Here is a 26,324-nt window from a genome sequence, read left to right as displayed (position 1 = left end):
TACATGTGCACTTCGCATCTATCCACTTAGTCTCAACAGCCCTATTAGATGTACGAGAGTTACAGAGGGGGAAACTGAGGCACAGAACGTTTAGTTAGTCTAGGGCCACACAGTTGGTGTGTGAGCTGGGATTCTCACCCTGCTCTCTGGCTCCATTGTCCGTGTTCTTAATCCTAAGTATTTATTGAGCACTCGCTGTTTGCCAGTGGCTGTTACCAGTGCTGGGGACATAGTGGTGAAACAAAGAACAAAATTTTGCTCTCATGGAACTCACATTCTGCTTGGGAGAGACAGTAACAAAACCAATAATATCTAGTGAGGCTCCCATCTTAACACCTGTGACTCACACCTGCAATTCCAGCTACATAGGAGGCTGCAAGTAGGAGGATTGGGGTCTGAGGTCAGCCCTGGGCAACAATGCAAGACGCTATCTGAAAAATAACTAAAGAAAGGGCTGGGGCAAGTCTCAAGTGGTAGAGTGCCTGCCTGGCCAGCCTGAGGCCCTAGTTTCAAATCCCAGAACTGCCAAGAAAGAAAAATGAAGCAAAATAAGGAAGTGGAAATCCCCCTTAAAGCTGGGTCCTACTTCAGTAGGATGATAGGCGACGTTTTGAGAGAGACCTGCACAAAGCGTCCAGGCAGAGGGAAGAGCAGGCGCCAGCCCTCTGTACTGAGACTGCACGTAGCATGGCAGAACACCCTGAGGTCAAGGCTGGGTCAAGTGGGAGGAGAGGGCAGGGGGCAGTGCCCGAAGCTTCCCAGGGTGAGCAAAGGTGAGTTTCCCACAGCCACGGAAGGTGTGCTGAGTGACATGTGAGCCTAGAAACCAGGGTCTGTCTTTTGCTTTAAAACAAAGGATCACTGTCGGAAGATGAGGTTACTGAAATGGTGCAGGTGGTAGGTGGCGCTGGCTTGGCCTGGGGCAGCAGTGATGCTGAGGTAAGTGTTTCCCGACTCAGCAGGTGTTTTGCAGATGGAGTGGCAGATTACCCTCGGACCTGATGTGAGGCAGATAGAAAGGGAGGAGCCTGGGATGCTGAGGTTTTTGGTGTCAAGTGATGGAAGAAGCCATGGTTCACAGAGGAGAAGCAGCAGACAATGTCCCAGGGACAAGTCAACACCTGTTTCAAGGAGGCGGGAGGATGTCAGCAAAGATGGCAGAGGAAAGACCTCTGAACATTCTGTCCTCTATAAAAACGATGGAAAACTGGCACGGACAGCTGGGGCACACTTTGTCCAGAGCTCTGCAGCTGACCCAAGCCTTGTGGCAGCCCCACTCCCCTGTCCCTGAGCTCCAGCTAAGGGGAGGTCTTGACTGGTGACGGTCTGCATCCCTAGGCTGCCACCTCAAGAGTGCGGAGCAGAGCTGCAAAACGTGCAAATTCTCATGCTCAGAGAACTGTCATTGCTTTTCCTGTCCCCATGGTTCCCTGGAAGACTTTGCTTGCAAGGCTGTCTGTACTTGATCTGACTTCAGCTCACCCACGAAAAGTCTTTTCCCCAGAGAGACTTTGTCAAAAAAAAAAAAAAAAAGACACGCATATCTTTTAACTTCAGCTGCCTGAGGTAGTGGATAACAGCTTGGGAAACAATAAAATAAGAGGTCCATGTGTCCCTGGATCCAGAAGGCCATGTATGGCGCTAGGGCCATGTGCTCAGGACGCCCTTGGGTTTCACCTCTGCGTGACCTGAAGACGTGCACACAGGAAGAGCATGAGGCAAAGCTGACAGCTGTCTGGCTGACTACTGAGGTCATGCTCCAACAAGCATCTACAGCCCCTTGGCAATGTCCAGGTGAACTACTGGTTCCAGATATTAGTGGAAAGCTGTCTTAGCTGACAGTAAGCTGAGTAGAGATATCAGTGGCCGAATAGAACAAAAAACACAGACATTACGTATTAGTTTAGAAAGAACTAACTATAAAAAACACCTACAGACCTTGGGGAAGAAGGAGAAGCTGATTTACAAAGATGCCACATTGTGTTATTTTTTAAAAATCCAATTTTCCAAAACAAAGATACAGAGAGGACAGCTCATGTACAAGGCAAAAAACCCATTGTGCTACCTAGGCAAAGACTTCAGATCACTTATAACTCAGACAGCTACACAAAGCCACGTCTGTAAGAAAAAATGAAGTACAAGAATGACGTCTCACAAAATAGGCGAGATCAGTAAGTTCTGAAAAGTAATAAAGCTGGTGGAGTGGCTAAGTGATAGAGCCTGTCTAGCAAGTGTGAAGCCCTGAGTCCAAACCCCAGTACACACCCCCAAAAATAAATAAAAAGTAATCAAATCTTCTGGATTGAAAAACACAGAAACTGAAATGGAAATTTCATTAGTGGGGCTGGGCAGCACAGTTGAGCAGGCTGGAGAAAGGATCAGCACAGCTGAAAAGAAGTCAATTAAAGTGATCCAGTTTGGGGGCAGAAAGGGAAGGGAGTGAAGAAAAATGAAGAACCTGGGAAATCTGTGGGATCCATCAATCACCAAATGTACATACAATAGGAGTCCCAGGAGAGAGAGAGAGAGAGAGAGAGAGAGAGAGAGAGAGATGGAAAAAATAAACAAGGGCAGAGACTGTCCTAGTTTTGCTCCAAGTATTCATTCACCTGCTGTGCTGGTGTGCTCTAAATTCCTCTAGGAAGAACTCAGACCCATGTGGGCCCAGCTACGAAGTGCCCAGGAGACAATCTTGAAAACAGTGAGAGAAAAGCAACTCATGAACAAAGATCCTGATGCCTTACCAGAAACCATGGAGGCCAGAAGGCTGTGTCATATGTAAAGTGCTTGAGAAGAAAACTGTCAACTAAGCACTCCATACCGAACAAAAACTATCAGAAAGGAAAGAGAAGATAAACAAAAGCGGAGGGAATTAAGCACCCACAGACCTCCCTGTAAGACACAGAAAATGGCTTAAGTGGGTGCAGCACACCTGCAGTGCCAGCTACTCGGGAGATGGAGTGGAAGGATCACTTGAGCCAACAAAGCCAAGACCAGCCTGAGCAACACTATTTATTTAAGATTAAGTAAAGAAAGCAAATCCTTCAGGCTGAAATGAAAGGACCTTACTCACTACAAAAACCCATATGAAATGATGCTAGTAAGGGAAACCACACAGGTAATTATGAGGCAGTATAACTATGTTTTGTTCTTTCTATTTTTTCTCTTGATTTATGAACCAATAATATATAGACCATCAAACTGGAATTGACGGGCATGTAATTGGTAAAGATGTAATTTATATAAAATGGAGCTATATAGGGGCAGCTTTGTATCTACTAATTCTAACTAGAGTTTTGTTGACTGTCACCGAGGTCGACCCCCTAGGGAGGGGGGAGGGACCAAGGGCGCTACCTGAGAACTGACCCCTGGCCACAGGTCAGGAGTTTCAGGGGTGTGGCGAGGCAGGGCCTGCGTGTCGCTGGCTCTCCATTACTGTGACAAAATGCCCGCGATCATCGCAGCAGAAAGGTTTATTTTGGCTCATAGCTTCGGAGGTTCCAGTCGGGTCAGGTGGGCTGCTGCTTTTGGGGTGCGGCCGCGCATCCTGGTGGGTCTGGGGGGGCAGAGACGGGCGGGAGGGGCCCTGACGCCCCAAGAGCCGCAGGGCCCCCGTTTGGCCTCGCCAAGCACGCGCAGGACAAAGCCGGGGGGCCGGGAAGTGGGGTGCCACCGCGATCTCCCAGCAGCCATCGAGCGGATCAGCTGCGGGGAGGCCTCTGCGGCCTCACCGGCCCCTTCCGCCGTCTTCCTTCTAGGGTCCTTTCGGAGGCCCGGGAAGCGTCAGTACTTGAGGTGACCTACACGTGGCCACCAAGGCCACGGTCCCAAAAGAAAGTGCCAGTTATCAATGCGCACGCGCGCCACCGTCGCCTCTTTCTTAACCAGGGGAAAGGGCAGCGGGGCGGAGGAGGGAGGGGGGGGAAAAAGGATCCGCTACGGCGGCCTCCCATTGGCTGTTGTCGCTCCGCCTTCGCTCTCTATTGGCTGCAGGCAGTGCGCACGGGCCGAGCACGCTCTCTTGCGGCCTGCAGCATGGGGCTGGCGACGCGGCGCAGCCAATGGGAGAGTCTGGGGGCGGGGCCAGGGAACTGGGCCTCCGGACGCGGGCGAGTTGGTAAACAGATCCCGAACGCGTGCTGGGCGCCGGCGCAGTGTCGTGCGCGCGGAGGCGGCGCGAAGGTGACCCGCGATCCCAGCTCCTGCAGCCGGGTAAGGCTGCCGCCCGCCGCGTGCTCGGGCCTCGCCGCTCCCGGGCCCTGCCCTTCTTGCAGCCGCAAGTGGCAGCGCGGCTTCCCGTTGCAAGTTTCCCTTCCCTTTGAGCTCCGCGGCGCGGCGCGGGGGGCGCGCCCCGGGGATCGGACCCCGGGGATCGGCGGGGCTCTGCGGCGTCTCCCGCCCAGCCCCACCCCGGGCCTGCCTCGGGGAGGAAGCGGAGGCGCGGGCGGCCTCGCCGGGTCCCCCTGCGCGCTTTCTCGGGACGCCTCGCTCACCTCCCGACCCCTAGCGCGGCGAGTGCGGCTCCGACCGCCTCGGGCTGCGGCTGTGTCGGGACTTGGGCTTCCGTGGCCGCGGCCAGCTGTTGAGTTTCACAGGTGGGGTTGGGGTGCACTTGCGGAAGGGCCCTTCCTGGGCCTGCCCTCCCTTCCCTTGTCTCGGATCCCGCTTCCCGCTTTTCGGACGCTGCTGGTCTCGTGTGCTTTGGGTTGGTCTCGAGCCTTCACGTGGCCGATTCTCCCAGGCGCGCTGCAGGGCCGGGGCCGGGGCCGGGCGTCCGGGAGGGAGGCCCGCAGGCTCGTGTGCAGCCTCCCAGCCTGGTCCGGCCTGCAGCCCTTTGGAAAACTTGCGCACGTTCACCTGGGCCCTGGCCCTGCGTGGCGGGCCGGTGGAGCTGGGCACGCCACGGCCCTGGAACGCGCGTCCATGCCCGCCTGCCAGTTGTCATGCTGCGACGGCGGCTCATCTTGCAGGGGCTGCTGGGACTCGGTCTCCTGGAGTTGGGAGGAGGTCAGGCCTGTGTCTGCAGGGAAGGTCTGGCTGTGTTCCAAGCATACGTGTGCACGTACATTCATGTCTACATACCCACCGCCAAGCCCTGTCGGGAGTGGACACGGGTATGACTCGCGGAGTTCTTTTGTAGTTGACTGAAGCAGCACTGTCACAGACAGCCATTTCGTCTTGTGCAGAGAAAGATGCCTTATTTCTGAGTCTACATTTTGCTTTCAGTGTAACCCAGAATTTATGCCCCAAACTTTTAAGTCTCAAAGTGATGAGCATCTTAAACAAAACAAAACAACAACCAAAACCGCACAGAGATTATAAGAGAAAAGACAGGAGAGAGTATGATCGAAGTACACTGCGTGCACATAAGTCAGGGTCATAACGAACCCATGTGAACATTTCCACTAAGTTTAAAAAAGGGACGGTCGAGGTGGGGAGATAAAAAAGTAATAGGGTGAAATATGATCAAAGTGCATTATATGCCCGTGTGGAAGTTAAATCCTTCACGTTGTACAATTAATATGTGCTAATTAAAATAGCTAAAAAAATAAAACAATGATTATTGACCAAGGCAAGAAAAAACATCCCAAGTCACCACCAGGAATTTCTGTTTCTTAATTGCTCCTGTGGGGATGAATCTGAATTTTCCTGCAACACTCCTTGGTCACTTGGGAGCCTTGGGGGAGCCCTTTGTTACCTGTGGAAAAGGAAGGGCAGACACTTCTCCTTTCTCAAAGAGAAGTTTGGAGAAGTCTGCGAAGTTTGGAACTTGGCAGGATAATTTTCCATCAGGAGCCACGGACACTGAGTCATTATCTTTGTTGGTTGAAACAAGAGCCGTGTGCAAAATTAGACAGTAATATTTAGAGTTGTCTTGACTTGACAACTGGAAATAGTTTTGCCATTCTTGTTACACAGTCAGGAACTGGGGTGAGCCATGGAAAGGGGGGCCCTGAGGGAGTGGGGAGCTCAGGGGTCCTGTTTTTTTCTGGAGTTGTACGTGTGGGAGGTGGCTTGTGAGAAGTGAGGGTAGCCTGAGTCCCAGTGGGAGTTGGGGAGAGGGGTGCAGAACTCAAGGCATAGACAAGTGGATAGATGTAGGTAGGATTTCTAGACCTGCTGGATACAGGGCTGAGCGTTCCAGTTGGGAGGAGGGGTTGGGTGATGGTGTCAGTACTGCATTGGGGCATGGAGTGGAGGAGCTCATTTGGGGGAAGGTGTGATGTGGTGTTAGACATGATGGGGCTAGTGCCTGTAGGGATGTTTTTCCGTCTTTTTTTTTTTTATTAAGATACAGTTTGCATGCAGTGAATTCATCCTTTTTAGTGTGCAGTTCTGCACAGTTGGACAGGTACCTATAGCCTCACAGTCAAGGTGTACAATCATTCTGTCACCTTCCAGAGTTCCCCATGTGCCTTGGTAGCTGCCTGTGGGATTCAGTGGGTGATGTGGTACCAATGTGAGTAACTTGGTTTGTTCTAGAAATGGCTTAAGTGGTTGAGAGGGTCTGCTTAGCCTGAGAATGGGGAGACCTAGTCACACAGTCCTTGGAGAGGCACAGGAAGACAGCACACTCACCTGGGACTCCTGCTGTGGAGGAGGGAAGCCTGGAAGGAAGCTGAGAGAGCTTTTGGAAGATGTGAACTGGTAGGAAATGCTGTGCAGGGTAGCAGGGCGAGCTGAGGAGACCCACTGGCTTGAGGTGTCAGGTGTCACAGGCTGGCTGGGCAGCCAGAGAGACATGTATGCGTTGTGCCCCTGGCCTCAGGCCATGGAGGAGAAGCAGAGCCAACAGGCGGTTGCCTGTATCTGGTGCAAGAGAGGGGCTGAGGGGCGGGCACAGTAGGGTTAAGGTCCTGCTTGATTAAGGCTTTGAGATGAGAGGCCAGGAATTGGAGGGTCTCAGGTCTGATTGCCTCCGTTTTGGGAGAAACATGGAGGTCTGATACGGGAGTGAGTCCCCGTGCTTAGCGTGGGAGAGACGGGTAGGCCGGTGGGGGGGGCGGCCTGAAGAGAAAGGAAGGCTGACTTCTGCCTTAGGTGCCCTCCTGGTCCTGCTCCAGTCGTCCTCAGAGGAGCTAGCTGTTCCTAGTAGTGCACCTGTGTGCATGTCAGTGCACGTGTGCAAAGGGGCAGCAAGGAGATGTTTCCTTGCTTCCTGCCTCGCACCACTCACTGGACATCCCCAAAGGCGCGTCCTGAGTGAAGCCATAGACTTTCCACTCCACCTTTGGGAATGCCGAAGAGGTCTGCTGGGATCTGCCTCCAGCATGCCTAGAGGGTCCCTACTTAATTCTTTTGAGCCTTATTTTTTCCAGACCCTGTTAAAGCCCATTTTCTGAAATTGGCTCTTGTGGCTTCTTGTCAGCCTGTGTGCTCTAGGGGTGCTGTCCTGATCTCTGGACGAGAGGTCATCTAAGTCAACTGCCTCAGGTTCCAATTGAAGAAAAGAGGCACCAGGCCCGAGGAGGGCACCTGCTGTGCCTGAGGTCATACATGGCTGGTGGCCGAGCTGGGCCTGGAATCCTGGCCTCTCTATCAGTCTTCCCAATGGCCCTCATCACGTTATATGTGCTGTCCAGGAACTGGAGGACCTTGTGGCAGCAGCCCTGCTATCCACTGGACTGGGTGATAGGCACTGGGGACTGTCCACATGAAATGAAATGCCTTGTTAGCCCAGAACCTGGGGTCACTTGCAGCGTGGGTGTCTCTGGCATGTTTTCTGTGGCATGTTTTCTTCTGGCATGGCTCTGGTCTGGTAGCCGCAGGCCATTGCTGCTTGACAGGTGCTTCAGCAAACGCCTCCCTGAGGCTCTTGCCCCCTAAGGTGCTATTTGCAGTCAGCACCGGGCTGACAAAAGGCTGAATGGTGCTGTGCCACAGCTGGGTCCACTGTGTGTCTTGTGCATGCTGCCCTGGTTGTCCTGTTGATGGAAGGGCAGACCTGCCCGCAGCTGCCTTCCCCTCCCCTCTGAGTCTCCTCTTAGTCGGGAAGGGCAAATCGAGGCTGTGTTGGTGCGCACCAGGAGAAGGTGTTTGAGTTGGCACGCACAAATCTCGTGCTGAAGATAGGGCAGTTGTGGATGGAGAGAACGGTTGTTGACACCTGGTTGTGAGGAGTGCTGGCGGGCATTTGTGTCCAGTGTTGCTAAGGCACTCTAAGCTGGCCATCAGCATACTGGAGTGCCCCTATGGAGTTGGGCTCCTGTCACAGTCTTAAGCCTGAGAGTGAGCCAACCTGTCCTCCCTGTCCTCCCCCTGACTCAGACAAGACCCTGGGCCTAGCATGGAGAGCAGAGTGAGCGAGCGCACCCCTGCCCCCTTCGGTCTCACATCTGCACTTAGGTCCAGAGCGTTTGTGTGGTTGCAGTCACACCAGCTCATGGTGCAGAGCTCCTGCCGTGTGGATGATCTGTGCTTATCTGATCCTCAGGAACAGATGAGGAAACTGAGGCTCAAAGCCAAGCTTACGTGATTGGACCGAGGTCACACTGGCAAGTTGGGGGCAGAGTCAAGGTTCAGGCCCAAGTCACCAGCTCCACAGGTCTTGGTGTCATCACCAGTGTCACTTCCTGATGTAAATATTTTTAATGTTCACTCCAGAAAACTGGAGTGAGTGGTCAGAAAATGGAACCATGTCAGGCCCTCACGCCTGGGTAGGTGGCAGTAGAGTTAGAGTTAGGTTTGCACAGCAGAGGAGAGGCCACTTGATTCCCTGTCACCTGCCTGTGCAGGTTTGTGGACCGTGCTGTTCCTCTGGACTACCACCTGAGTCTGTGCCTTCACCTGCTGTGGCTTTTATCCCCCCACCCACCAACCTAGTGTCTACCACAAGGCCACACTCCAGGGAGTGGTGAGAATAGCTTAATCTACTCTGCAGGGAATGGTGGCTTTGGCTCCTTTTCTCCTCCTACCTGTTAACCAGGTTGCCTAGCTCCCGGGCCATGGCGGATTCAGGTCCTCACTTTTCTTACAAGCTGTGTGACTTTCGGCAAATTCTTAACCTGCCTGTGCTTTTGCTGCCTCAGCTGCACACTGGGCCCGAGTCTGCTTAGCACGCACAGATCTAAGCGTGCATTCTGCCGTGCTGCTTCACTCCTCACCAAATTAAAACATTTGGGAATTTGATAAATTCATCCGTGGAGCGTGTCCTCGTGCCTGTGCCCAGCATGCTCTGTGTGTGTTAGGACGGGGTTGTGGGGTTTGTAAACACCTCCAAGAAAAAGCCCAGTGGTCCGGAAGCAGCTTTGAGAGAACGGGACGTCCTTAGCCTTGAAGGCGGCTTGAGGCCCAGAAACGCCTCACCTTTCCAGGTGAGGCTCCAGGCCCTTCAAAGGCTGTGGTTACAGACCATGGTCCATGGTGGGCAGCTCTGGTCACTGACCTCTTGGTGGGGTAGGGGACAGGCTAGCCTGTGTGGCTCACCAGGAGCTGCCCACCCCTCCCCCCATTCAGGGGCAAGAGTGACTGTGTGGGGCTTGCATCCCTGTCTGCCTCTGGGCCATTCCAGTTGCCACTGTCATGCTCCAGACATGGGCCCACAGCCAGTGCCTACCTGTCAGGGGCTCTTGTTAGGGACCCCATGAAAGTACTGGAGCGAGGGCTGATGGGTGGTAGGTGGGGACTGACAGTGGCGCTTGTCAGTTTAGGGTGGGGGCAGTGAGGGGCAGCAGTTATGACTGAAAGAGGAGGAGAGATGAATAGGAGGTTAGCAGCTGATGCCCCCTGCCTACACTCAGGCCTCACCTCTTCACCAGGAGGGCTGAAGGCCTCCTGCCCTGGATAATCCAGTAAGCGGTGGTCAGGAGAAGGTGGGCTCCGGCCTCTGGGTGACCCGTGGGGTGGAGTCCTAGCTTGGGTCAGGAGCAGGGTAGCTCTGCTACATAGCTGGTGACTTGCAGACCCCCTGGGGTGACTGTGGTCATCATTTACCCTGCGACCTAGAATTGAAGTTGACAAGGTAGTGAAGGTGCTGGGCTTCGTAGGCCACAGATCTCCTTGTTAGCATTCAGTTCTGCAATTGTGCCCCCAAACCAAACCAAAAACCCAGCCACATGTGTGAGTGAGTGACTGCAGGCAGTAATGAGTGGACCTTGTGGCTGGGTAAGGTTTTATTTACAGAAGTGGACTGCAGGAACCTGGTTTGCCCTGGAGGAACACTGTCATGTAATACTTGGTTGAGAAAATGTGGTCACTGCACCTGTTGGAGAATTAAGCCAGGATCCTGGTTTTCTTGGCGAGGAGGGCAGGGAGTGAACCCCCAGGAACTATTTCTGTCTTTTGACACAGGGCCAGTGGCGAGGAAGGGCCTGTGCCAGGCAGTTTTCTCACCGCCCTCTGAGAAGGGCAGTTGAGCCTCCGCCGTGCCCTCTGTCTCGGGACTGCGCTAGCTGAGGGCCTCCAGGCGTACTTTGACTCTTGCCACCCCCCTTGGGCAGGCCCGGGAGGATGTAGGGTAGCTTTGCAAACTTGCACCTTTATGTGTACAGTTGCTCATTTTGCAACTTTAAAGATACTTAAAATTACTGTGACAGTTTTAATATTGTAAAACTAGTTCATGTTCTCTGTAGAAGATTTTTGACAGTATAAAAGAAATGAAGAATTTTGACAGAATTGAACATCCGGCCACCCCGAGGAAGCCATGAGTTGTTAGTCTCTGGCATTGTTTTGTGACCTGCTTGGATATTTTGTTTGTCAACAAACACCTTTCCTGCCACATAGCGTAACATTCCATTCTGTGGTTACACTGTGGGATTCATAGCTGAATTCTCACACATACCCACTTTTAAGGTAACGCAGTTAGAGGGGCTTGGGAAGGAGAGGGGACAGGCACTTCTGGTGTGGGTCTTGGGGGAGGTGGGGTGTGGCTGGTGAGACCTGGACTCACCAGGCCTCACTGGGACTGGCTGACGGGAAGAGGCCCTTTTCTCTGCTTCTCTCTGGGATTCTTTTCCTGGTATACACTGGCCTTTGAGAATCGATAGCATGGAGGGGATTTCTGACTCGCTGACAGAGGCCCTGAGGCCATAGGTGGAAGTCTGGAGTCAGGTACCTGAGGTATTTGAGTGCCCGCCCTGGTGTGGCCCACACAGCACAGATCTTAGGGTCATCTGCGATTCATAGAGTTTGGTTCACAAGGGTTCCCAATACACATTTATTCTTCTGAGTCCTTAGAGGAAACAGTTAGCTGGTTTTTCCTTTTCCTCAAAGCAAAGTAGGAAAATCTCAAGGACATAAGGGTTATGGAGGATAAAATTGAGGTGTTTATACTTAAAGGGGCCATGCTTGGCTGGGAAGGGGTAGAAGCCATCACTAGCCCTCCCAGGTATCACTGAGGTCATTAGGGAGCTCTGCAGAAGAGTGGCTGAAGGGACAGTCCTGAGAGCCTGTGGTGGCCACAGTGTTGTCTTTATGCTCACTCCCTTCTGACTTGTTTCTTGGAATCTTAAAGGAACCATGGGAAGAGAAGGGACAGGTGCAGGTGTCAGCAGCACGGCAGAAGGGCTCTGAAAGCTCTTTAGGAAGGTCCACGGCAAGGCATCCTCACGGAGATTGGGGACTCTGGTTGTCAGGGCTTCTTTCGCACCGTCTGTTCCCAAGGTGGGAAGCTGCATTTACTTCAGTTCTTTCTCTCTCTAGAGAACGATTGTATTGACTTCTTCCATAGCAGTTTAGCATGTTAGGACCAAGAAGGGGCCTGGTAAGCCACCCAGCGCTCTGGCTCCTGAAAAGGGACAGAAGAGGCTAAGTCACGTGGCTCGTGATAGGCTGAGGCCCCAGGTCCAGCTCTGAGGACAGCATCTCCGCTTGGGCAGGTCCCTCCTCTGCCTTGGCCTGTGGTCCTGGCACCTCCTGGTGTCTGTGCCCATTCTAGATGAGCCTGTGCGCTGCTGTGCTTTGAGTGCTGGAACCAGGGTATAGGTCATCCCGGGTTTGCAGCACCCAGCCCTGCCCAGCAGGAGATGTTAGTGAAGGGCACAGGGACTTTTTCTCCTGGTCCTAGTTAGTGGGCCTTCCCAAATGTGTGTACCCATCCCTCCCCCCAGGGCCTCATTGGTCTGCGGTCGCTGGCCCTTTCAGAGAGCAGAGTTATTCACGGGCAGGGCTCCCCGCAGGATGCTGCTGATGGTCCCATACGTGAAATCATGGTGCTGACAGGGTCCGTGTGTGAAATTGTGTGGGGCTGTCATGAAGATGCCCTCTGCTGTAGTGGAGTGCCTGTTCGTGAGCTATGGGTCACATTGGGATTGAGAGTTAGGAATGGTTCTTGAGAACCAGGGTGAGAAAAGTTAGGGAAGGTGCTTCCTTGGGCAGGTGTTGGTGTTGCACCTGGCTGCTTCCTTGAGGGCAGAGACTTTCTGCAGAAAGCCGCTGTATTGGAAGGGCTCAGTGGTTGGCACGGCCCCTGCGTGGCAGTAAATGGTGTTTGCCAAAGGTGTGGGTGTGGGGGCCTCTGGTTTTGAAATCCACATGGAATCTGCTCACAACAGCAGGGTGTGTTTATCAGCAACATTTGCTGATTTGAAGAAAGAGCCTTTGCTCCTCTGCTCAGAAACCCACAAGAGAGCTGTCTGTCCACTGAAGCCGACTTTGGGCCTGGGGTCTCAGGGAGGCTTAGCCCTGACTTGGAGCTCCCTGGGTGCCTTGGGTGCAGCTATTTATTTATGCAGGAGGGGGGCGGAGCTTTGGTTTTGTACTTTTTCTTTTTTTTTAGGTGACTTATTTGTCATTTTGAAAGTAGGATATGTGAGCTTAAAAAGGTTAGGAAAAAGAAGGAAAAACAAATAAAAAGGTTAGGAAAATAAATAGCAGAAAAGATCATTTCTGTTGATAGTTCCGAAAGGCAGGAACTTAATGCTTTTGCTCAACTTACATAACATCGTCCTTCTTTTGAATTGCTTGGTTTTCTAAGCATTGTTGTAAAGTAGGCATGCTTCAGCCTGCTGTGGACTTGTTTTAGGAGCTCAGAGAGTTGCTGCTGGGTTCTGCTGGATCCCAGAGCTGCCTTGCTCCTGCGGCAGGACCTCAAATGGATTCTTATTTATTTATTGGCAGTAATAGAGATGGAGCTCAGGGCCTCACACTTGCTGGGTAGGCACTCCACCACTTTGAAGTGTACCCTGGCCCGTTTTGCATTGGTGATTTTTGGGATAGGGGCTCACTGTATGCCTGGCCCGGCCTGGACTGCAATCCTGAGGGGTAACAAGTGCACACAATTGTTGAGATGGGCCTGTAACTTTTTGCCCAGGCTGGCTTTGAACCAACCCTTCATTCTCTCCTACCTATCTCCCAAGTAGGAGGATTACAAGCTTGAGTGCAGATGGGGTTTTAAAATGAAGCTTCCATTAGTGCGGTGGGCCAGAAGTCACTCACCAGCTGTGTTGTAGTGAACCTTTAGTGTGGAGCTATGTGAACTTGGATGGGAAATTCAGGCAGAATGAGTTTAAGCCTGAAAACAGTCTGAATTAAACAGGTCCTAGATGGACTTTCCGGAGAAGAGTTGACTTCAGAGAGCAGGCGTGGTGAGGATTTGGAATTACTAGAATTTGTGGGCTTTCGGTCTCTATCCTGGTTATCTGGATTGACTTACGGGGCGCTAGGATCCCTGGGACCTGGGCTGAGGTGGACTGTTCTGGAGCCACTGGCATGGGTCCCTCTGGCCAGATGTGGCTGGGCTCCTGCCTCTGCCATCACATCTGTGATAGCTCTTTCCATCGCCTCCTCCTCCCCAGGGTCTGGAGGCCTGGTGTGCTTCTACCCCTGGACTTGAGGGTGGTGAGCAAAGTGTAAATGTGTGTGGCAGGTGCTCTGCTAGGCGGGCAGAGTTGGGGCCTCCAAGCTGAGAGCTGGCACCAGGCCCTTTTGAGCTCTGATTGTGAGCTCTCTTCCTGGTCCTAGACTTTGAGTCTGTGAGGCTCACTCTTCTTCACTGCTGTAAATCTCAGGAGTGCAGAGTGGAGTCCCAGGGTGTGATATGGTACCTGGGGGAAGCTCCTTTTCCCTCCCATCTCTTTCAAAGGGATGGTCACCATCTCCAAACTTCCCTGGCTTGGGTTAGAGGATGTGTGGTCATCTGTGCTTGAGCAGTACCTTGTCCTTGTGAGTTGGTGGGTCATTTCACTAAATGCTGCAGCTTGTTGAGGGGTGTAAGGCTTCAGGCAAAGAAGTAGTGTTGCAGGCTTTTAATCGAAGCATTTATTAGTACAGTGGTTATCTCTGAGTTCCTGGCTGTTGTTTCCCGTGCCTCAGTTTCCCTGATGTGTCCTGCCTCACCTCTACACCCCTCTCCTCCTGGCTTCTGACTCTCTTATCTCCAGACTTGGAGCAGATCTCATGTCCTCTGCTGCTGTGGCCAGGACGCTCCTGGAGGTGCCAGGGTGGGGTGGGGGGCTCTGCTGCGTTTGCTTCGTGCCTCCAGCATGTCCACAGGACTTGTCTTAACCCCTGCTCATGCCCCGGGAGCAGTTAATGACCAGCTAGCCGTGCCTTGCTGCACTGTGGACAGCGGGTTACACCGTCTTTGGCCCTGGCCACATTACAACCTGTGCTTCACCATAGGGGACGGGAGTGCCCTGGAGGTCTACAGCGGCCTTCCCCGTCTACACGACCCTGGTGTCCACTTGCTCTTCGTGCCGGGTGGGACTTCCCTGTGTGCTACCCTGTGCATCTCGACGGCAAGGTGAAGACATTGGCTTGGTGACTAGAGGAGGCTGACAGTGGGCTGACCCTGGGGTCAGGCACCAGCTCTGCTCCCTGTCTGTGGGTGTCCCTCCCAGGCGTCACTGGGAAAAGCATGAGTAGTTGGAGAGGGACGGGTACCCCAGCCTCTGAGGGTTGGGGTGAGGCACCAGCGTAACGAGTGGCCCCTGGGCTCTGAAACGACTACTGTGGGCAGGAACACCCTCACCAAGAGCGCAGTTTTGGTGCGGAGGGAAGAGCACTAGAGCAGGGTCAGTGCACACAGTAAACTCTGGTGCTGCCAGCTCCTTGACCTCCTGTGTGGTGCAGGTGAGGAACCACGTGGGAAGTGCCTCGGCTGTCTTCAGTTCTGCTCGTTGCCCTGGAGAGTCTGCCTTGGGCCTTAGTCGTTCCCCTCTCTCTCAGTCAGCCTTGACCAATGGAGAAACCAGTTTCCTTCGGTCCAGAGCTTGGTGTGGAGCTGGTCAGAGGGAGTGCAGTCCTGTGTGAGGTGTGGCGCCCCTCTCCCTGACTTGGCCTCCTCTCTTTTAGCCCTGAAGGATGGCTGCCTTGTTGGGAGATGCCATCATGGTGGCCAAAGGCCTGGCTAAGCTGACCCAGGCAGCCGTGGAAACTCACCTGCAGCACTTGGGCCTCGGTGGGGAGCTCATCATGGCGGCCAGGACCCTGCAGTCCACTGCTATGGAACAGATTGGCCTGGTTTTGGGGAAGGTGCAGGTAAGCGGGCCTCTCCCAGCAGTGGGTGTGAGGTGCTGGTGGGAAGCAGGCCTGGTGGGCCAGGGGCTTGGACACAGACACCCGGTGGCTGGGCTTGTTGCAGACAGGACCAGACAACCCAGTGGCTAGCATGTCCTGCTGTCCTTCTGTGGTCTCCGTGTGAAGGTATGGCTGCTGTAACAGGATACCACAGACTGGGAGCTTGAACAACAAGCATTTATGTCTCACGGTTGTGTGAGGCTGGCACAGTACCCAGGCTTCTGGTCAGTGTCAGGTCCGGCCCCTCCCCTCCTGCCAGGGGTGATGCAGCATCTGTCACCGGACACTGATACCTTTAACTTTTAGAGATTTTTGTACCCATGTGGTCCCTCATCACTGTCCTGGGATGGGACAGGCCTAGATGCTCACGCCCCATTTCTCAGAAGAGGAAACAGACCAAGCTGTTTGCTGTGAGACTGTGACTACTAAGTGTCAGGGACCGAGGCCCTTGTTCCAGTCTCAGCCATGCTCCCTATTCTTACCCTCCGTGTGCTGGGCTGTGGCTCTGACCATCCTTTTGTGGGGAGGAGCCTTCCTGCTGGGTGTTGGGCCTGTGGAGCCCTAGGGAGAGCTTGCCCCAGTGCCCTCGGTCGTCCCAAGGTGAGACCACAAGCTAGACCTGTCGCTGCTGCCTCCATGAGAGTGGGAGCTCCTCCTGGCCCCCCTTGTCAGGCTTGGTAGGAGTCTGGAAGATGTGGGGCCATCTCCCCAGCAGTCACTGCAGGTGGGAGGGAGTGATGGTCCAGCGTGATGGAGGAGGCCCCTGAGCAGGTGACCGCCTTGCTTCCATTCCTCCCCTCACCTTGCTCCCTGAGGAGCTGAGAGTCTGATGACTCTGGGACGCTGAGTGCCTGTCATCTCTGAGAGACTTGCTCATGCACTCATTCAGTAGGCACTCACAGAGGCATGGGATACTTTGCCATGGCCATGTCAACAGATGGAGCAGTCCCAGTGGGCCAGGTGGCCATCGTGGGAGTTACAGGGAAGGAGTGGACCCTGCCCCAGACTCCTCACTCCAGAGCTTCCCTGCTGGCTGAGGGGTGCCTACTGAGTCCAAATGTCATTTGCTTCTACTCTGAGCAAAGTAGGTTACCTGGGGGTGGCTGGCAGGGCAAGCCTTGGCCTTAGACCCCTGCTCTGCCATTTGCTGGCTTTTGTGACGTGCCCGTACCAGTCAGCTCTCAGTGTGTTTTGATTTGTGAAACAAGAGTAATGGGCAGTCTGTCCCCTCCCATGGGCAGTGAAGGAGTCTCACCTCCCCAGACCCTGGGGCACCCTGCTGTGTCTGCCTGACTCCCAGCAGCAGGTTGCTGAGACATTTCATCCATTTCAGTTGTACCAGGGAATCAGGCCATTGGCCTCCCTTCCGGGTGTGTGCTGTTTGTTTATGTCCTCCGTGCACGGCCTTGGCCTTGGCCTTGGCTATGACCCTCTGTCACTCTGTGACTGTGGGAGCCCTATTTTCAGATGAAGTAGTAATAGAGAAGGGTTAGCAGCTCATTCAAGGGTCATCCAGGTTCACAAGGCCCGAAGGTCAGGCCTTTGGGACTTACAAAGAAAACATAGGGTGTGCTCTGCCCCCTTCCCCTGTACCCCAAACTGCCAGAAATAAGCAGTCCTGGTCCTGGCTGTGACCACCTCTCCAGCAAGAGCCTGTTAGCCGCATGCCTACTTCTAAAGTGAGGTTCAGACTGGAATAAGCCAGGTGGTTCCTGTCTGGGCACCCCCCTCACCCCTCACTGACTATTTTTGTCTCTGAAAGCTTTCCTTCCCCCAAACCCAGGAGGTAAGGAACTGTCTGCCTGGGAGAGGTGTGTGCCTGGCCTGGCTGGGCCTGTGGTAGGTGCTCTGTGGCATGGCAGACTGTAAGCCTGGCAGAAGCAGGCTGGAGCCCTGCCCTGGCTCCTGGGCCCAGAAGGGGGCTTGGGTCTTATGTGTAGTGTGGTGGTACATCTGGAGAATCAAAGAGGAGGGTTGACACAGGGAGGAGCTCCAGCTACTCCTTCCCCTCTCATGCTGGCCTTTGCTCCCTGCAGGGACAGGATAAGTATGAAGAGTCTTATGCCACTGAGGGCTTCGATGACCTGGAAGCCGAGGTCCAGTTCTCAGGCCTACAGGCAGCTGGAGCCTCCCTGGACTTCTCCGCTGCCTCCACCCCAGGCCAGTCGCCGTCTCCAGCCCTGGGTCATGCCCACCGCGAGGGCCCGGCTCCTGCCTATGCTGCCAGCGGATTCTTTAGGGAAGCTGGGCTTCCAGGCCAGGCTGCCTCCCCTCTGGGCAGGGTCAACGGACGGCTCTTTGCAGACCCCAGAGACTGCTTCTTGGCCATTGGCGCCCAGCGAAGGTTCTTCCACCAGGACCAATCCCCCATGGGGGGTCTCACGGCTGAGGACATTGAGAAGGCCCGGCAAGCCAAGGCTCGCCCAGAGGGCAAGCCACACAAGCAGATGGTGCGTCTGGAGACTCCCTGGGGTGGGCTGGGTGGCTCCCAGTCACGGTGGTGCTGGTGTCGGCCCCCATTCGGATTCAGGGCCGTTTTCTGGATGCCGTGGTCATAGACCATGGTTTAGGAACTTGAGGCCTCTTGGTGGAGTGCTGCCCCGTGGGGCGGCTTCTCGGGTGGAGAGGGAGGGTGGGGGCTGCCAGCCCGAGGTTGCCTTGTTCTGTTTGCCTGTCCCACGTGTCTCTTTGCCTCCTCTCCAGCTCAGCGAGCGGGCTCGGGAGCGGAAGGTGCCAGTGACGCGGATTGGACGGCTAGCCAATTTTGGAGGTGAGGTGGCCGGGTGCCCTGTGCTGCCCCTCCTGCCCTGTCTGTCCCGCATGGAGGTGGAAGGGCAGGGGATCTGGGTTGGGAGCAGTGGGTTACTGCCCTCGTATTAATCGTTGGGGGCTGGGTGTCCCATGGGCAATGACCCAGTTGCTGGACTCCAGCCCCTCCTTGCTCAGCCCTAGTCCCTTGCCATGAGTTGCAGCATTGGGGCTTCTCACTGGGCCATTTAGCCCTAAACAGTGCTTTTACCCCTGAGACCACCCACTTGGGAAGCCAGTTGCCGCATCCCCAAGCCCTGCAGCTGTCAGTAGAGTGACACCGAGAGACTGGCCCCGTGCTGCTTTTGCTTGAAGACATTTCAGTGCTGCAGGCATGGGAGTTCAAGTGGCTGCTGCGCCCAACACACTTGTGCCCTGTTAGTACACTTTGAAGGACACTTAGTGAGAAGCTGCTTTTGTCATACCGTAAGGCCTCCCTGTTGCTTATCCAGTGGCCATGGAGCTGCTGTTGAGAGGCTGCCTCCTTTGTGGGGTGCACTCTGAAATGGGCTCCTGGCAGTGCAGCTCATTAAGGCACAGCTGTCCTCAGGAGGCTCTGCAGGCAGTGTAACTAAGGAAGGAACAATTTTGGCAGTTCGATGCATGGGTGGCCTTGGGTAAGTGGTTATTTTTGGGCTGTATGTAACAGGCCTGAAAGGTTCGTGGTGATGCTAGTGCAGAGTGGTTGTAAGACCCGAGATCACGTCGGCCCTTTGCCTGTGTCACCGTCATTTGTGCTGCTCCACTATTGCCTCTTCTCTTTGGAAACCCCATTCTGCTAGGCAGCTTCCATTGCTGTAACAAAATACCTGAGATAATCAACTTAAAGGAAGAAAGGGTTATTTTGGCTTTGGTTTCATGAGTTCAGAGGTTTCATCCATGGTTGTATAGCACTGTTGGCTCTAGGCCTGTGGTGGCCAGGACATCATGGCAGGAACACATGGCTGAGGAGCTGTTCACCTGATGGCAGCCAGAAAAAGAGAAGAAAGGGCTGAGGTCTCACAGCCCTCTTCAGTGTGCACCCGATCGCCTAACTTCCTCTCACTAGGCCTTGCCTCTTAAAGGCTCCACCACTTTCCAGTAGCTCAGCACTGGAGAGCAAGCCCTTAGCGCATGGCCTTTCGGGGGGCGTTCAAAATCCAGGTCTAGCACCGTTCCTGCTCATTCAAGACTGGCTGTTGGCAGGCCCCACACACAGTTCCCTGGAAGGGTTCTGATGTTGAGTGAGGACTGGTTCTCAGTGTACAGAGCACACGAGCCCGATTGCATACAACTTCCCCAAGTGTAAGCTGCTCTTCCACAACTGTCATCCTGACATTTGACATAAGAACTTAGTATAAAATACAGCTTTATTTCTCTTGAAACCTTTCCTCGTGGACTGTCACAACCTCCTCGGGTTCCACCAGAATTTGAGTTTGAGAGCCACTGCCTAACCCTGGAAGACGTGGCATGTGTTTGCTGGCACAGTGGCCAAGAGTTAGCCACTTGTGTTAGCTGCGGTTAGCTTTTGTTGTGTTTGTACATGGGAGGTTTGAACAGGGGCTCACTGTGTAGCCCAGGCTGGCTTAGAACTTGTGATCCTCCTGCCTCGGCCTCCCCAGTACTGGGATTATAGGAGTGCCACCACACCTGGCTCACATTATTTCTTATCAAAGTGTTGCCTGGTGGCTGTCATCTCTTCCTGGTGAGTTTGTGGGCCATGTGTAGTTTTTCTTGAGAGCCCCTTTTCCCCTCCCTGTAGTCTGTGGGGAGCCTTGTTTGGGAAGTGGGGGTTGCCGTGTTTTAGACTGGGTGTGGTCCTCTCCTGGGAGGGTTTGTGGAGGAGAACTGGGTGATGGAGGCTGTGCCTGGAACAAGGGCTTAAGTCTAGGTGGCGAGTTAGAACTTGTGAAGCACCATGAAGTCCTGGTGAGGCGGGTTGAGGAGGACGGAGACTGAGGTGGAGGAGGTTGGGTAGGAGGATGTGTAGAAGGACAAGAACCCTTTAGTTGGACAGGGTGGGGGCTCGCTTCAGAGGGACAAGGCGGGGAGGAGAAGCCTGGTCTGCGTGGGTGCTTTCCACAGAAGAATCCCCTGGAGCTTTTGCTGATGCCTGGAGCCATCCTGAGGGTCTGTGCTGCCGTCCACAGCTGCGATTCAGGGTGATTGGCGGGCAGGGTTTGAGGATTAGAGATGGCAGGACGGGAGCAAAGATACCGGTCGGGGAGAATGTGCTATTCTGGCTATCGGTCCCACCACCGTGCACGAGGCCCTGGGTTGTTTGATCTCTCTCTCTCTCTCTCTCTCTCTGTCTCTCTCTCTCTGTCTCTCACACACACACAGAGCAAAGTAGAATGGGATGCAGCAGAGAGCTCAGAATTAGTATCGCCCATCCATAGAGAGAACTGCTCGCATTGCAGCAGGACCTTGGTTTCACAGATAGAAACCTGCGTGTAAGGAGCCTCCTTGTGACCAGGGGTCACAGCGTGGCTTTATTCCGTTCTTCTGAAAACACTTCTGGCCTTTCTTACCCTCATTGGGGTAAGGTGTTTTTGGGTGGTAGTAAGGAAAGGGATGGGTGGGAAGGAAAGGGATCGCCCTAGCTCTCAGGGAAGTAGGACACTGAAAGCACCCAGGCAGGCATTTGGGGAGGTCAGTGGCCTTATTGGTGAGGAGATGGAGGCTGGACTCCTTATTTCAGCTTGGGTGTGGGACATATGGCTGTGATATTGTTGGAGTGTGATAGTGTGGGTATTACACTTTGTTAAAGAAGACTGTGAAAGATAGGATTATATATTGGATTCGGGGTCAGAACTGAGCACTAGGTCATTGTGATCTCTGGGTTATAATTACCCATCCTTCTGCCTTATGCTATTCATGGATAATCCCTCTTTTAAACTTTTGATTTGTGACTTATGCATTTTGAAACTCTATTATTGGTTCCCTACAGATTTAAAGTTCTTACATCTCCTGAAGATTGCGCCCTTTTTTTACTTTGTTATGGCCTTCTTTAATTGTATGTAAGTCTACATTGATACAGGGTGGTTCAGCTTTGTTTTAGGTATTGTTTGCATGATATCTCTTTTTCCTTCTATTTCTATCTTTTATTTAAGATACGCCTTTTGTAAGCAGCATATATAGTTGGTGTATGTGTGTGTGTTTTAAGTATAGACTGATAATTTTAGTCTTTTGTTTTGATGGGACTGGGGCTTGAAATTAGGGCTTTGTACTTGGAAAGCAGTGGCTGTACCACTTGAGCCACTCCTCCAGTCCATGTTGCTCTGGTTATTTTGGAGAAGGGGATCTTGTGAACTATTTGTCCAGGCTCGAACCCCGATCCTCCTGATCTCTGCCTTCCAAATAGCTAGGATTCTGGGCCTGAGCCGCTGGCTCCTGGCTTTCTTAGTCTTATAACAAGAATGTGTAGTCCATTTACATTTATCAGCAATTGCTGATGTTTTGGGGTTTATGTCTACTATTTTAATTTTTATTTACTAGCTAACTCATCTGTTATATTTCTCCCTTTCTTCTCCTTTCCTGTCTGATCTTCGAGCTACTCAAAAGGCTTTTAAAAAAATTACGACGTATGTTCTGCCTTTGTCAGCTTTGTGGTCTGTGTTCCTCTGCCGTTCTTTCAGTGGGTCCTCTTGTGATTACTGCACACACTGTCACCTCCTGCAACGGACACATGTTTAGTTTCGCCGTACCCAGAAAGGCTTGTGTCTCAGAACACGTCATCTGCATGGTCCCTCTTGCTTTCTGTGTAAATGTGGATGTGCATTTTATTCCTACATGTTTTATAAAGAGGTACTGAACTCCCTTCTCTCTTTCTACTATTGGCCTGCACCCCAGCCCTGGTCGTCTTCGTGTTAGCACATAGAATTTAGATTTATGCACACATTACCTTTTTTATGTCTTCCTTCATGTTTGTAATTAAATCTGGTCTAACCTTCCTTCTCTTTTCTGCAGTCTGGTGCTCCTTATACTTTCCTTTTTCGTGTGAGCAGGTCTGTGCACTTTCCAGAAGGTCTCTTCGCTGTCTGGACTGCACCACGCTGGACACGACCCTCTGAGCAGTACACCCTGGCTTGCTTGCTTCCATTTTGTCTGTGGAAAACCTCCCTGTTCATTTTATCTTTTTGCTCCTAGGATTTTGTTTCCCTCTGTTTCAGGAGTTGGACTGTGACATGCTGGGCTGTGATTTGTTTTGCATTTATCTTGCTTGGGGCTTGTGGAGTGTCTGGAATCTGTGGCTTGATGTCTGTCACCAGTTTGGGGACACTGTGTTCTCTTTCTTCTCTCTCTGGGACTCCACTTTCGCTCACATTGGATCTTCTTCCTTTTCCTATGTCTCTTGGACTCTTCTGCACTTTCCATCCCTTTTCCCATTTGTGCTTCAGTCTTGGAGCTCAGAGGATATGTAAGCTTTCCCTAAAACAAAATACCTGAGATACACAACTTAGAAGGTTTAATCTGGCCCATGGTTTCAGAGATTTCAGTTGGTGGTTGCTTGGCCCCGAGGTGAGGCTGAACATCGAGGCAGGAACTCAGGTGGAGCAGGACCACTCACCTTATCGCAGCCAGGAAGCAAAGATGCAGGGGAAAAATTCTCCCTTGCAGGGCACACCCCAGTCACCTTCCTCCTGTACCCGTACCCCACTTCCAGGTCCATTCAGTTACGGTTTCATCCATAAGTTAGTCCACTTGAAGTTTGAGCCCTGTGATCCAGTCGCCTCTCAGGACCTATCTCTGAACTGTGCTTCTTGGGGACCAAGCCTTTCAGGGACATTTCATATCACAGTCGCAAGAGAGATGTCTTGTTGTCTCCTCTGCTCCCAGAAGGCGGGAGACACCTGGACGATTACAGAAACGAGCCATCAGTGGAGGATGTGCTGAAGGGAGTTGAGCTCTGCTTTGTGCACGCACTGTGGCGGCCACTGGGCCTTCACGCGGGAAGTTTGAGCCCTCAGTGAAGGGCAGGGGGAAGGGATAACCGCATTGAAGGGAGGAAGAAAATGCGGTGCCATAGGAGGCTGGCGGGCTCCGCAGAGGGGACCTGGAAGTTAGACACATGACAACAAACGTCCTGGTGTGAGAAAAGCATGGTGATGACTTAGAATGAACAGGAGAGTGACAGACCCTTGGGGACCCCACCCAGTTTTTTTTTCCTGCAGTGCTGGGGACTGAACCCATTTTTAAAAGGTATTTTAAAGAGTTTTTGGTTTTTTGAGACAAGGTCTCAGGGGCTTCCTACGTAGCCCATGCTGACCTGGAACTGGCTGTGCAGTCCAGGCTGGCCTTGAAAGCAATCCTCCTGTCTCAGCCTCTGGCAGGCAGGGATTACAGGTGTGTACCACCACTCCCAGCTTAGGCCTATCATTTGTAAAAGGCAAAAGGTTAAGAATCCCTCTTTCCCAGAAGCATACCTTGTGTTTAAAAATAGTTCCTAAGACTCCATTGGGTGTCACTAAAGGTAAAGTCACAGTGTACTGGCTGTCACATTAGGATCCAGGCAAAGGTTGAAATGCAAAGCTGAGAGTTTGTTGCTTACTGCCCCAAAGCCTGTGGGACATCTGGGGCACTGTGAAATGATCTCTGGGAATCATTGTGTTCTCCCCTGGACTGTGTGTCCCTTCTCAGCGGTAAAACTGAAAGCACAAACATTGGGTGACCAGGCAGAGGATGGTATTTTTAACATTTTTCCAGCTAAGAGCTTCAAAAAACCATTCCTACCATTTTACCTTTTGTAAAAGAACATTTTAATAATGCAGAAGTACAAAGGTCAGGCTCCAAGATGAAGGGTAATAAGTCAAACAATGTAGTTTATGAAACACAGTTTCTGGGCCCTGGTTGAGAGCAGTGGGATGGCTGAAGACCTTTGGCTGAGGGTCAGAACTGGGCTCTGACCTGCAGGTTGCTGCCTCTGTACACATCACTCTGCTCTGCTTCCAGGGGTTCTTGAAAAGGGCCAGTCTGTGTGTTTTGCCCCTCAGGAGCTCTGTGTTGGAGAGTAGTTTGGGTTTGTTCCCTGCAGTTACAGAGGAGGGAGCTAAGCCGGGAACTAGGCCGGCCGCCCAGGGCCCTGTGTGTATGTGACAGCCCTAGGACCAGAGCCCAGCCTCTGTTGTGTACTAGGAAGTCAGAGCTGTAGTTTTGCCCCTCCTCCCCTGCAGACACAGAGGGCTGTTTGGTCTTCTCCTCCCTTACTGGTCCAGCTCTGGGAATGGAAGGCCAGGTCCCCAGTACTTGAGAACAAGCCTCAGGGCACTTCCAGCACTGCTCCTTCCTGCTCTGTTCCCTCCCCAGGAACCGGGTTACTGAGCATTCAGGAACACCTGGAAGCAGAGGACAGCTTGTGTGCATTCTGTTTCTTGTCTTATCACATCAGAAGAATCCCTGGATGTGAGAGGCTCCTGCTGGGATATGGCTTGGTAGGGGGTCTGCTCAGTGCGTGCACAGCCCCGGGTTGCATCCCCAGCACTGCAAAAACCTTGAAAAACAAGAGGAGTGCAGCCTAGGACAGCGCCTGGTCCTCAGCTCAGCCCTTCATCCTTACGTGTGTCTGTCCTTTGCTTTATAAACGCAGGTGGAGCCTGAGCCACCAGGAACTTTGACGTGGGCGGTCCTGCTCCAAGGTGCTTCTTATCCAGCCTGCTCAGGAAGGGCCTGAGATGGAAAGCGCTTTGTGCTTTTGCTTTCTGTCAACTCTGGTGTCTGGGCAGAAGCCAACTGAGTGCTGGCTGTCATGACCTCCCGAGAGAGAGAGACGAGGGATGGACTTGAGTGTGGGGCCTGTGCAGGCCTGGATGCTGCTTCCTGCCCTTCCTTGATGTGGAGCTTCCCTTTTCAAGGGAGGAGCTAGGAACTTTCTGGATGTGGGCAGTGCTCTCTTATGGGTCCAGAGGGAGGCCAGGCTGCCCAGTGGCTTTGGACGGTTTCTCTCAGGGACTGGCCTGTGGGTTGTATGGGGACAAGACTCCTAGATTGCAGATCAGAGCAGAGAGGTGCTCTGTGAGGACTGGTACTTTGTGGGGGTGGGGGAGTCCTCGCGGGGAGCCCCAGCAGGCACCCATCTTCCTGGGGTTGCTTCCTGGTCCCCCTGGCTCTGGATGAAGACAGAGCCGGGCAGGAAGTTCTGAGAATTAGTCAGGCCAGGGCCAAGTGCAGCAGAGCCAGTTTATTCTGGCTTCACGAGCGGGTAGATTTGGGAGGCCAAGGTCAGGATTGCCAGCAGCTGGGCACCACTGTGCCTGGGCCTGGCTCTGGGCCTGTCCTGAGGGAGGTGCATTGCTTCCTTTGTGGAATATTCCTTTGGACATAAAGGACAGTCCTCACCAGTGGAAAGCTCCAGCTCTGCTTGGGGGTCCAGAGGCCAGGGAAGTTTAACAGCCTTTGAGAGGGCCAGCTAGCAGTGGTGACAGGGCACACCTCTGCCTGTGGAGGGCTTAGCATGGCGCCTGCTTGCCATGGCCAGGTTGATGACCCATGGTACCAGGTGCCTCCTCTGTGGCCTCCTCTGGGACTTGCTCTAGACAGAGGAGAGTGTGGATACAGACGGTGGTGAAGGCGGTTGTTGCCTGTTATCACCAACTTTGCTAAGTCAGGGAATGTGTGCTGGAGGGAGGGAGGTAAGGTTTAACCTGCATCCCGGTGCACCAGGACGTCCCTGACACAGCCTTGCTTCCTCCTGGGATGGCCTAGAGCAGGCACATTCCTGCCGGTCGGCCACTGAGCAGGGACCTGCTCAAAGTGAGGTGCTAGGGTCCCTCACCCGGATTCTGAAGACGTGCCGTGCTTGCTGACAGATGGAAAGCATGTCTGATCGTCATATGACCACTCGCTGATATTTGGACGTATCGGCTAAATAAAGCCTCCTGTTAAGTCTTTCATTTCTTCTTGTTCTCTAAATAGGGTCGCTAGCAAATTCAGTTACGTTGGGTTTCTTTGTCTCAGCCCTGGCCTCATCATTTTGAGTAGGCTCGTGGTGTTAGAATAAATGGAAACACTTTTATAACAGCATCATGGCATGTGCCAGGCCTCTGAGCGCCTCACTCTTGATCATAATCCCTCACACCTGTGAG

At 53.1% G+C, this 26,324-nt stretch overlaps 1 protein-coding gene and 1 long non-coding RNA gene across 4 annotated transcripts in view; both read left to right on the top strand.

The window, feature by feature from the left end:
* Positions 1–790: 790 nt before the first annotated feature.
* The window catches only part of Coq8a (coenzyme Q8A), a 33,907-nt gene continuing 8,373 nt past the window's right edge, over positions 791–26,324 (top strand). The window contains exons 1-5 of one of the 3 annotated variants that reach the window (XM_020170259.2): positions 4,132–4,212; positions 14,560–14,680; positions 15,232–15,417; positions 17,493–17,906; positions 18,160–18,226. In XM_020170259.2, coding sequence (XP_020025848.1) covers positions 15,241–15,417; positions 17,493–17,906; positions 18,160–18,226 — 658 coding nt within the window. In that variant the 5' untranslated portion in view covers positions 4,132–4,212; positions 14,560–14,680; positions 15,232–15,240. Of the gene's footprint in view, positions 940–4,065; positions 4,213–14,559; positions 14,681–15,231; positions 15,418–17,492; positions 17,907–18,159; positions 18,227–26,324 lie in introns of those variants that run through there. The other 2 variants (XM_074048834.1, XM_020170258.2) reach the window with 2 other exon arrangements.
* LOC141413995 (uncharacterized) lies at positions 18,233–26,132 on the top strand. The gene is made up of 2 exons (XR_012439119.1): positions 18,233–24,645; positions 24,830–26,132. It is a non-coding gene; the product is annotated as an uncharacterized lncRNA (long non-coding RNA).

Source organism: Castor canadensis, chromosome 11, assembly GCF_047511655.1.
Source record: "Castor canadensis chromosome 11, mCasCan1.hap1v2, whole genome shotgun sequence".
Taxonomy (NCBI): domain Eukaryota; kingdom Metazoa; phylum Chordata; class Mammalia; order Rodentia; family Castoridae; genus Castor; species Castor canadensis.
The sequence above is the reverse complement of the archived record's forward strand: the minus strand, read 5'-3'. Positions and strand labels throughout refer to the sequence as shown.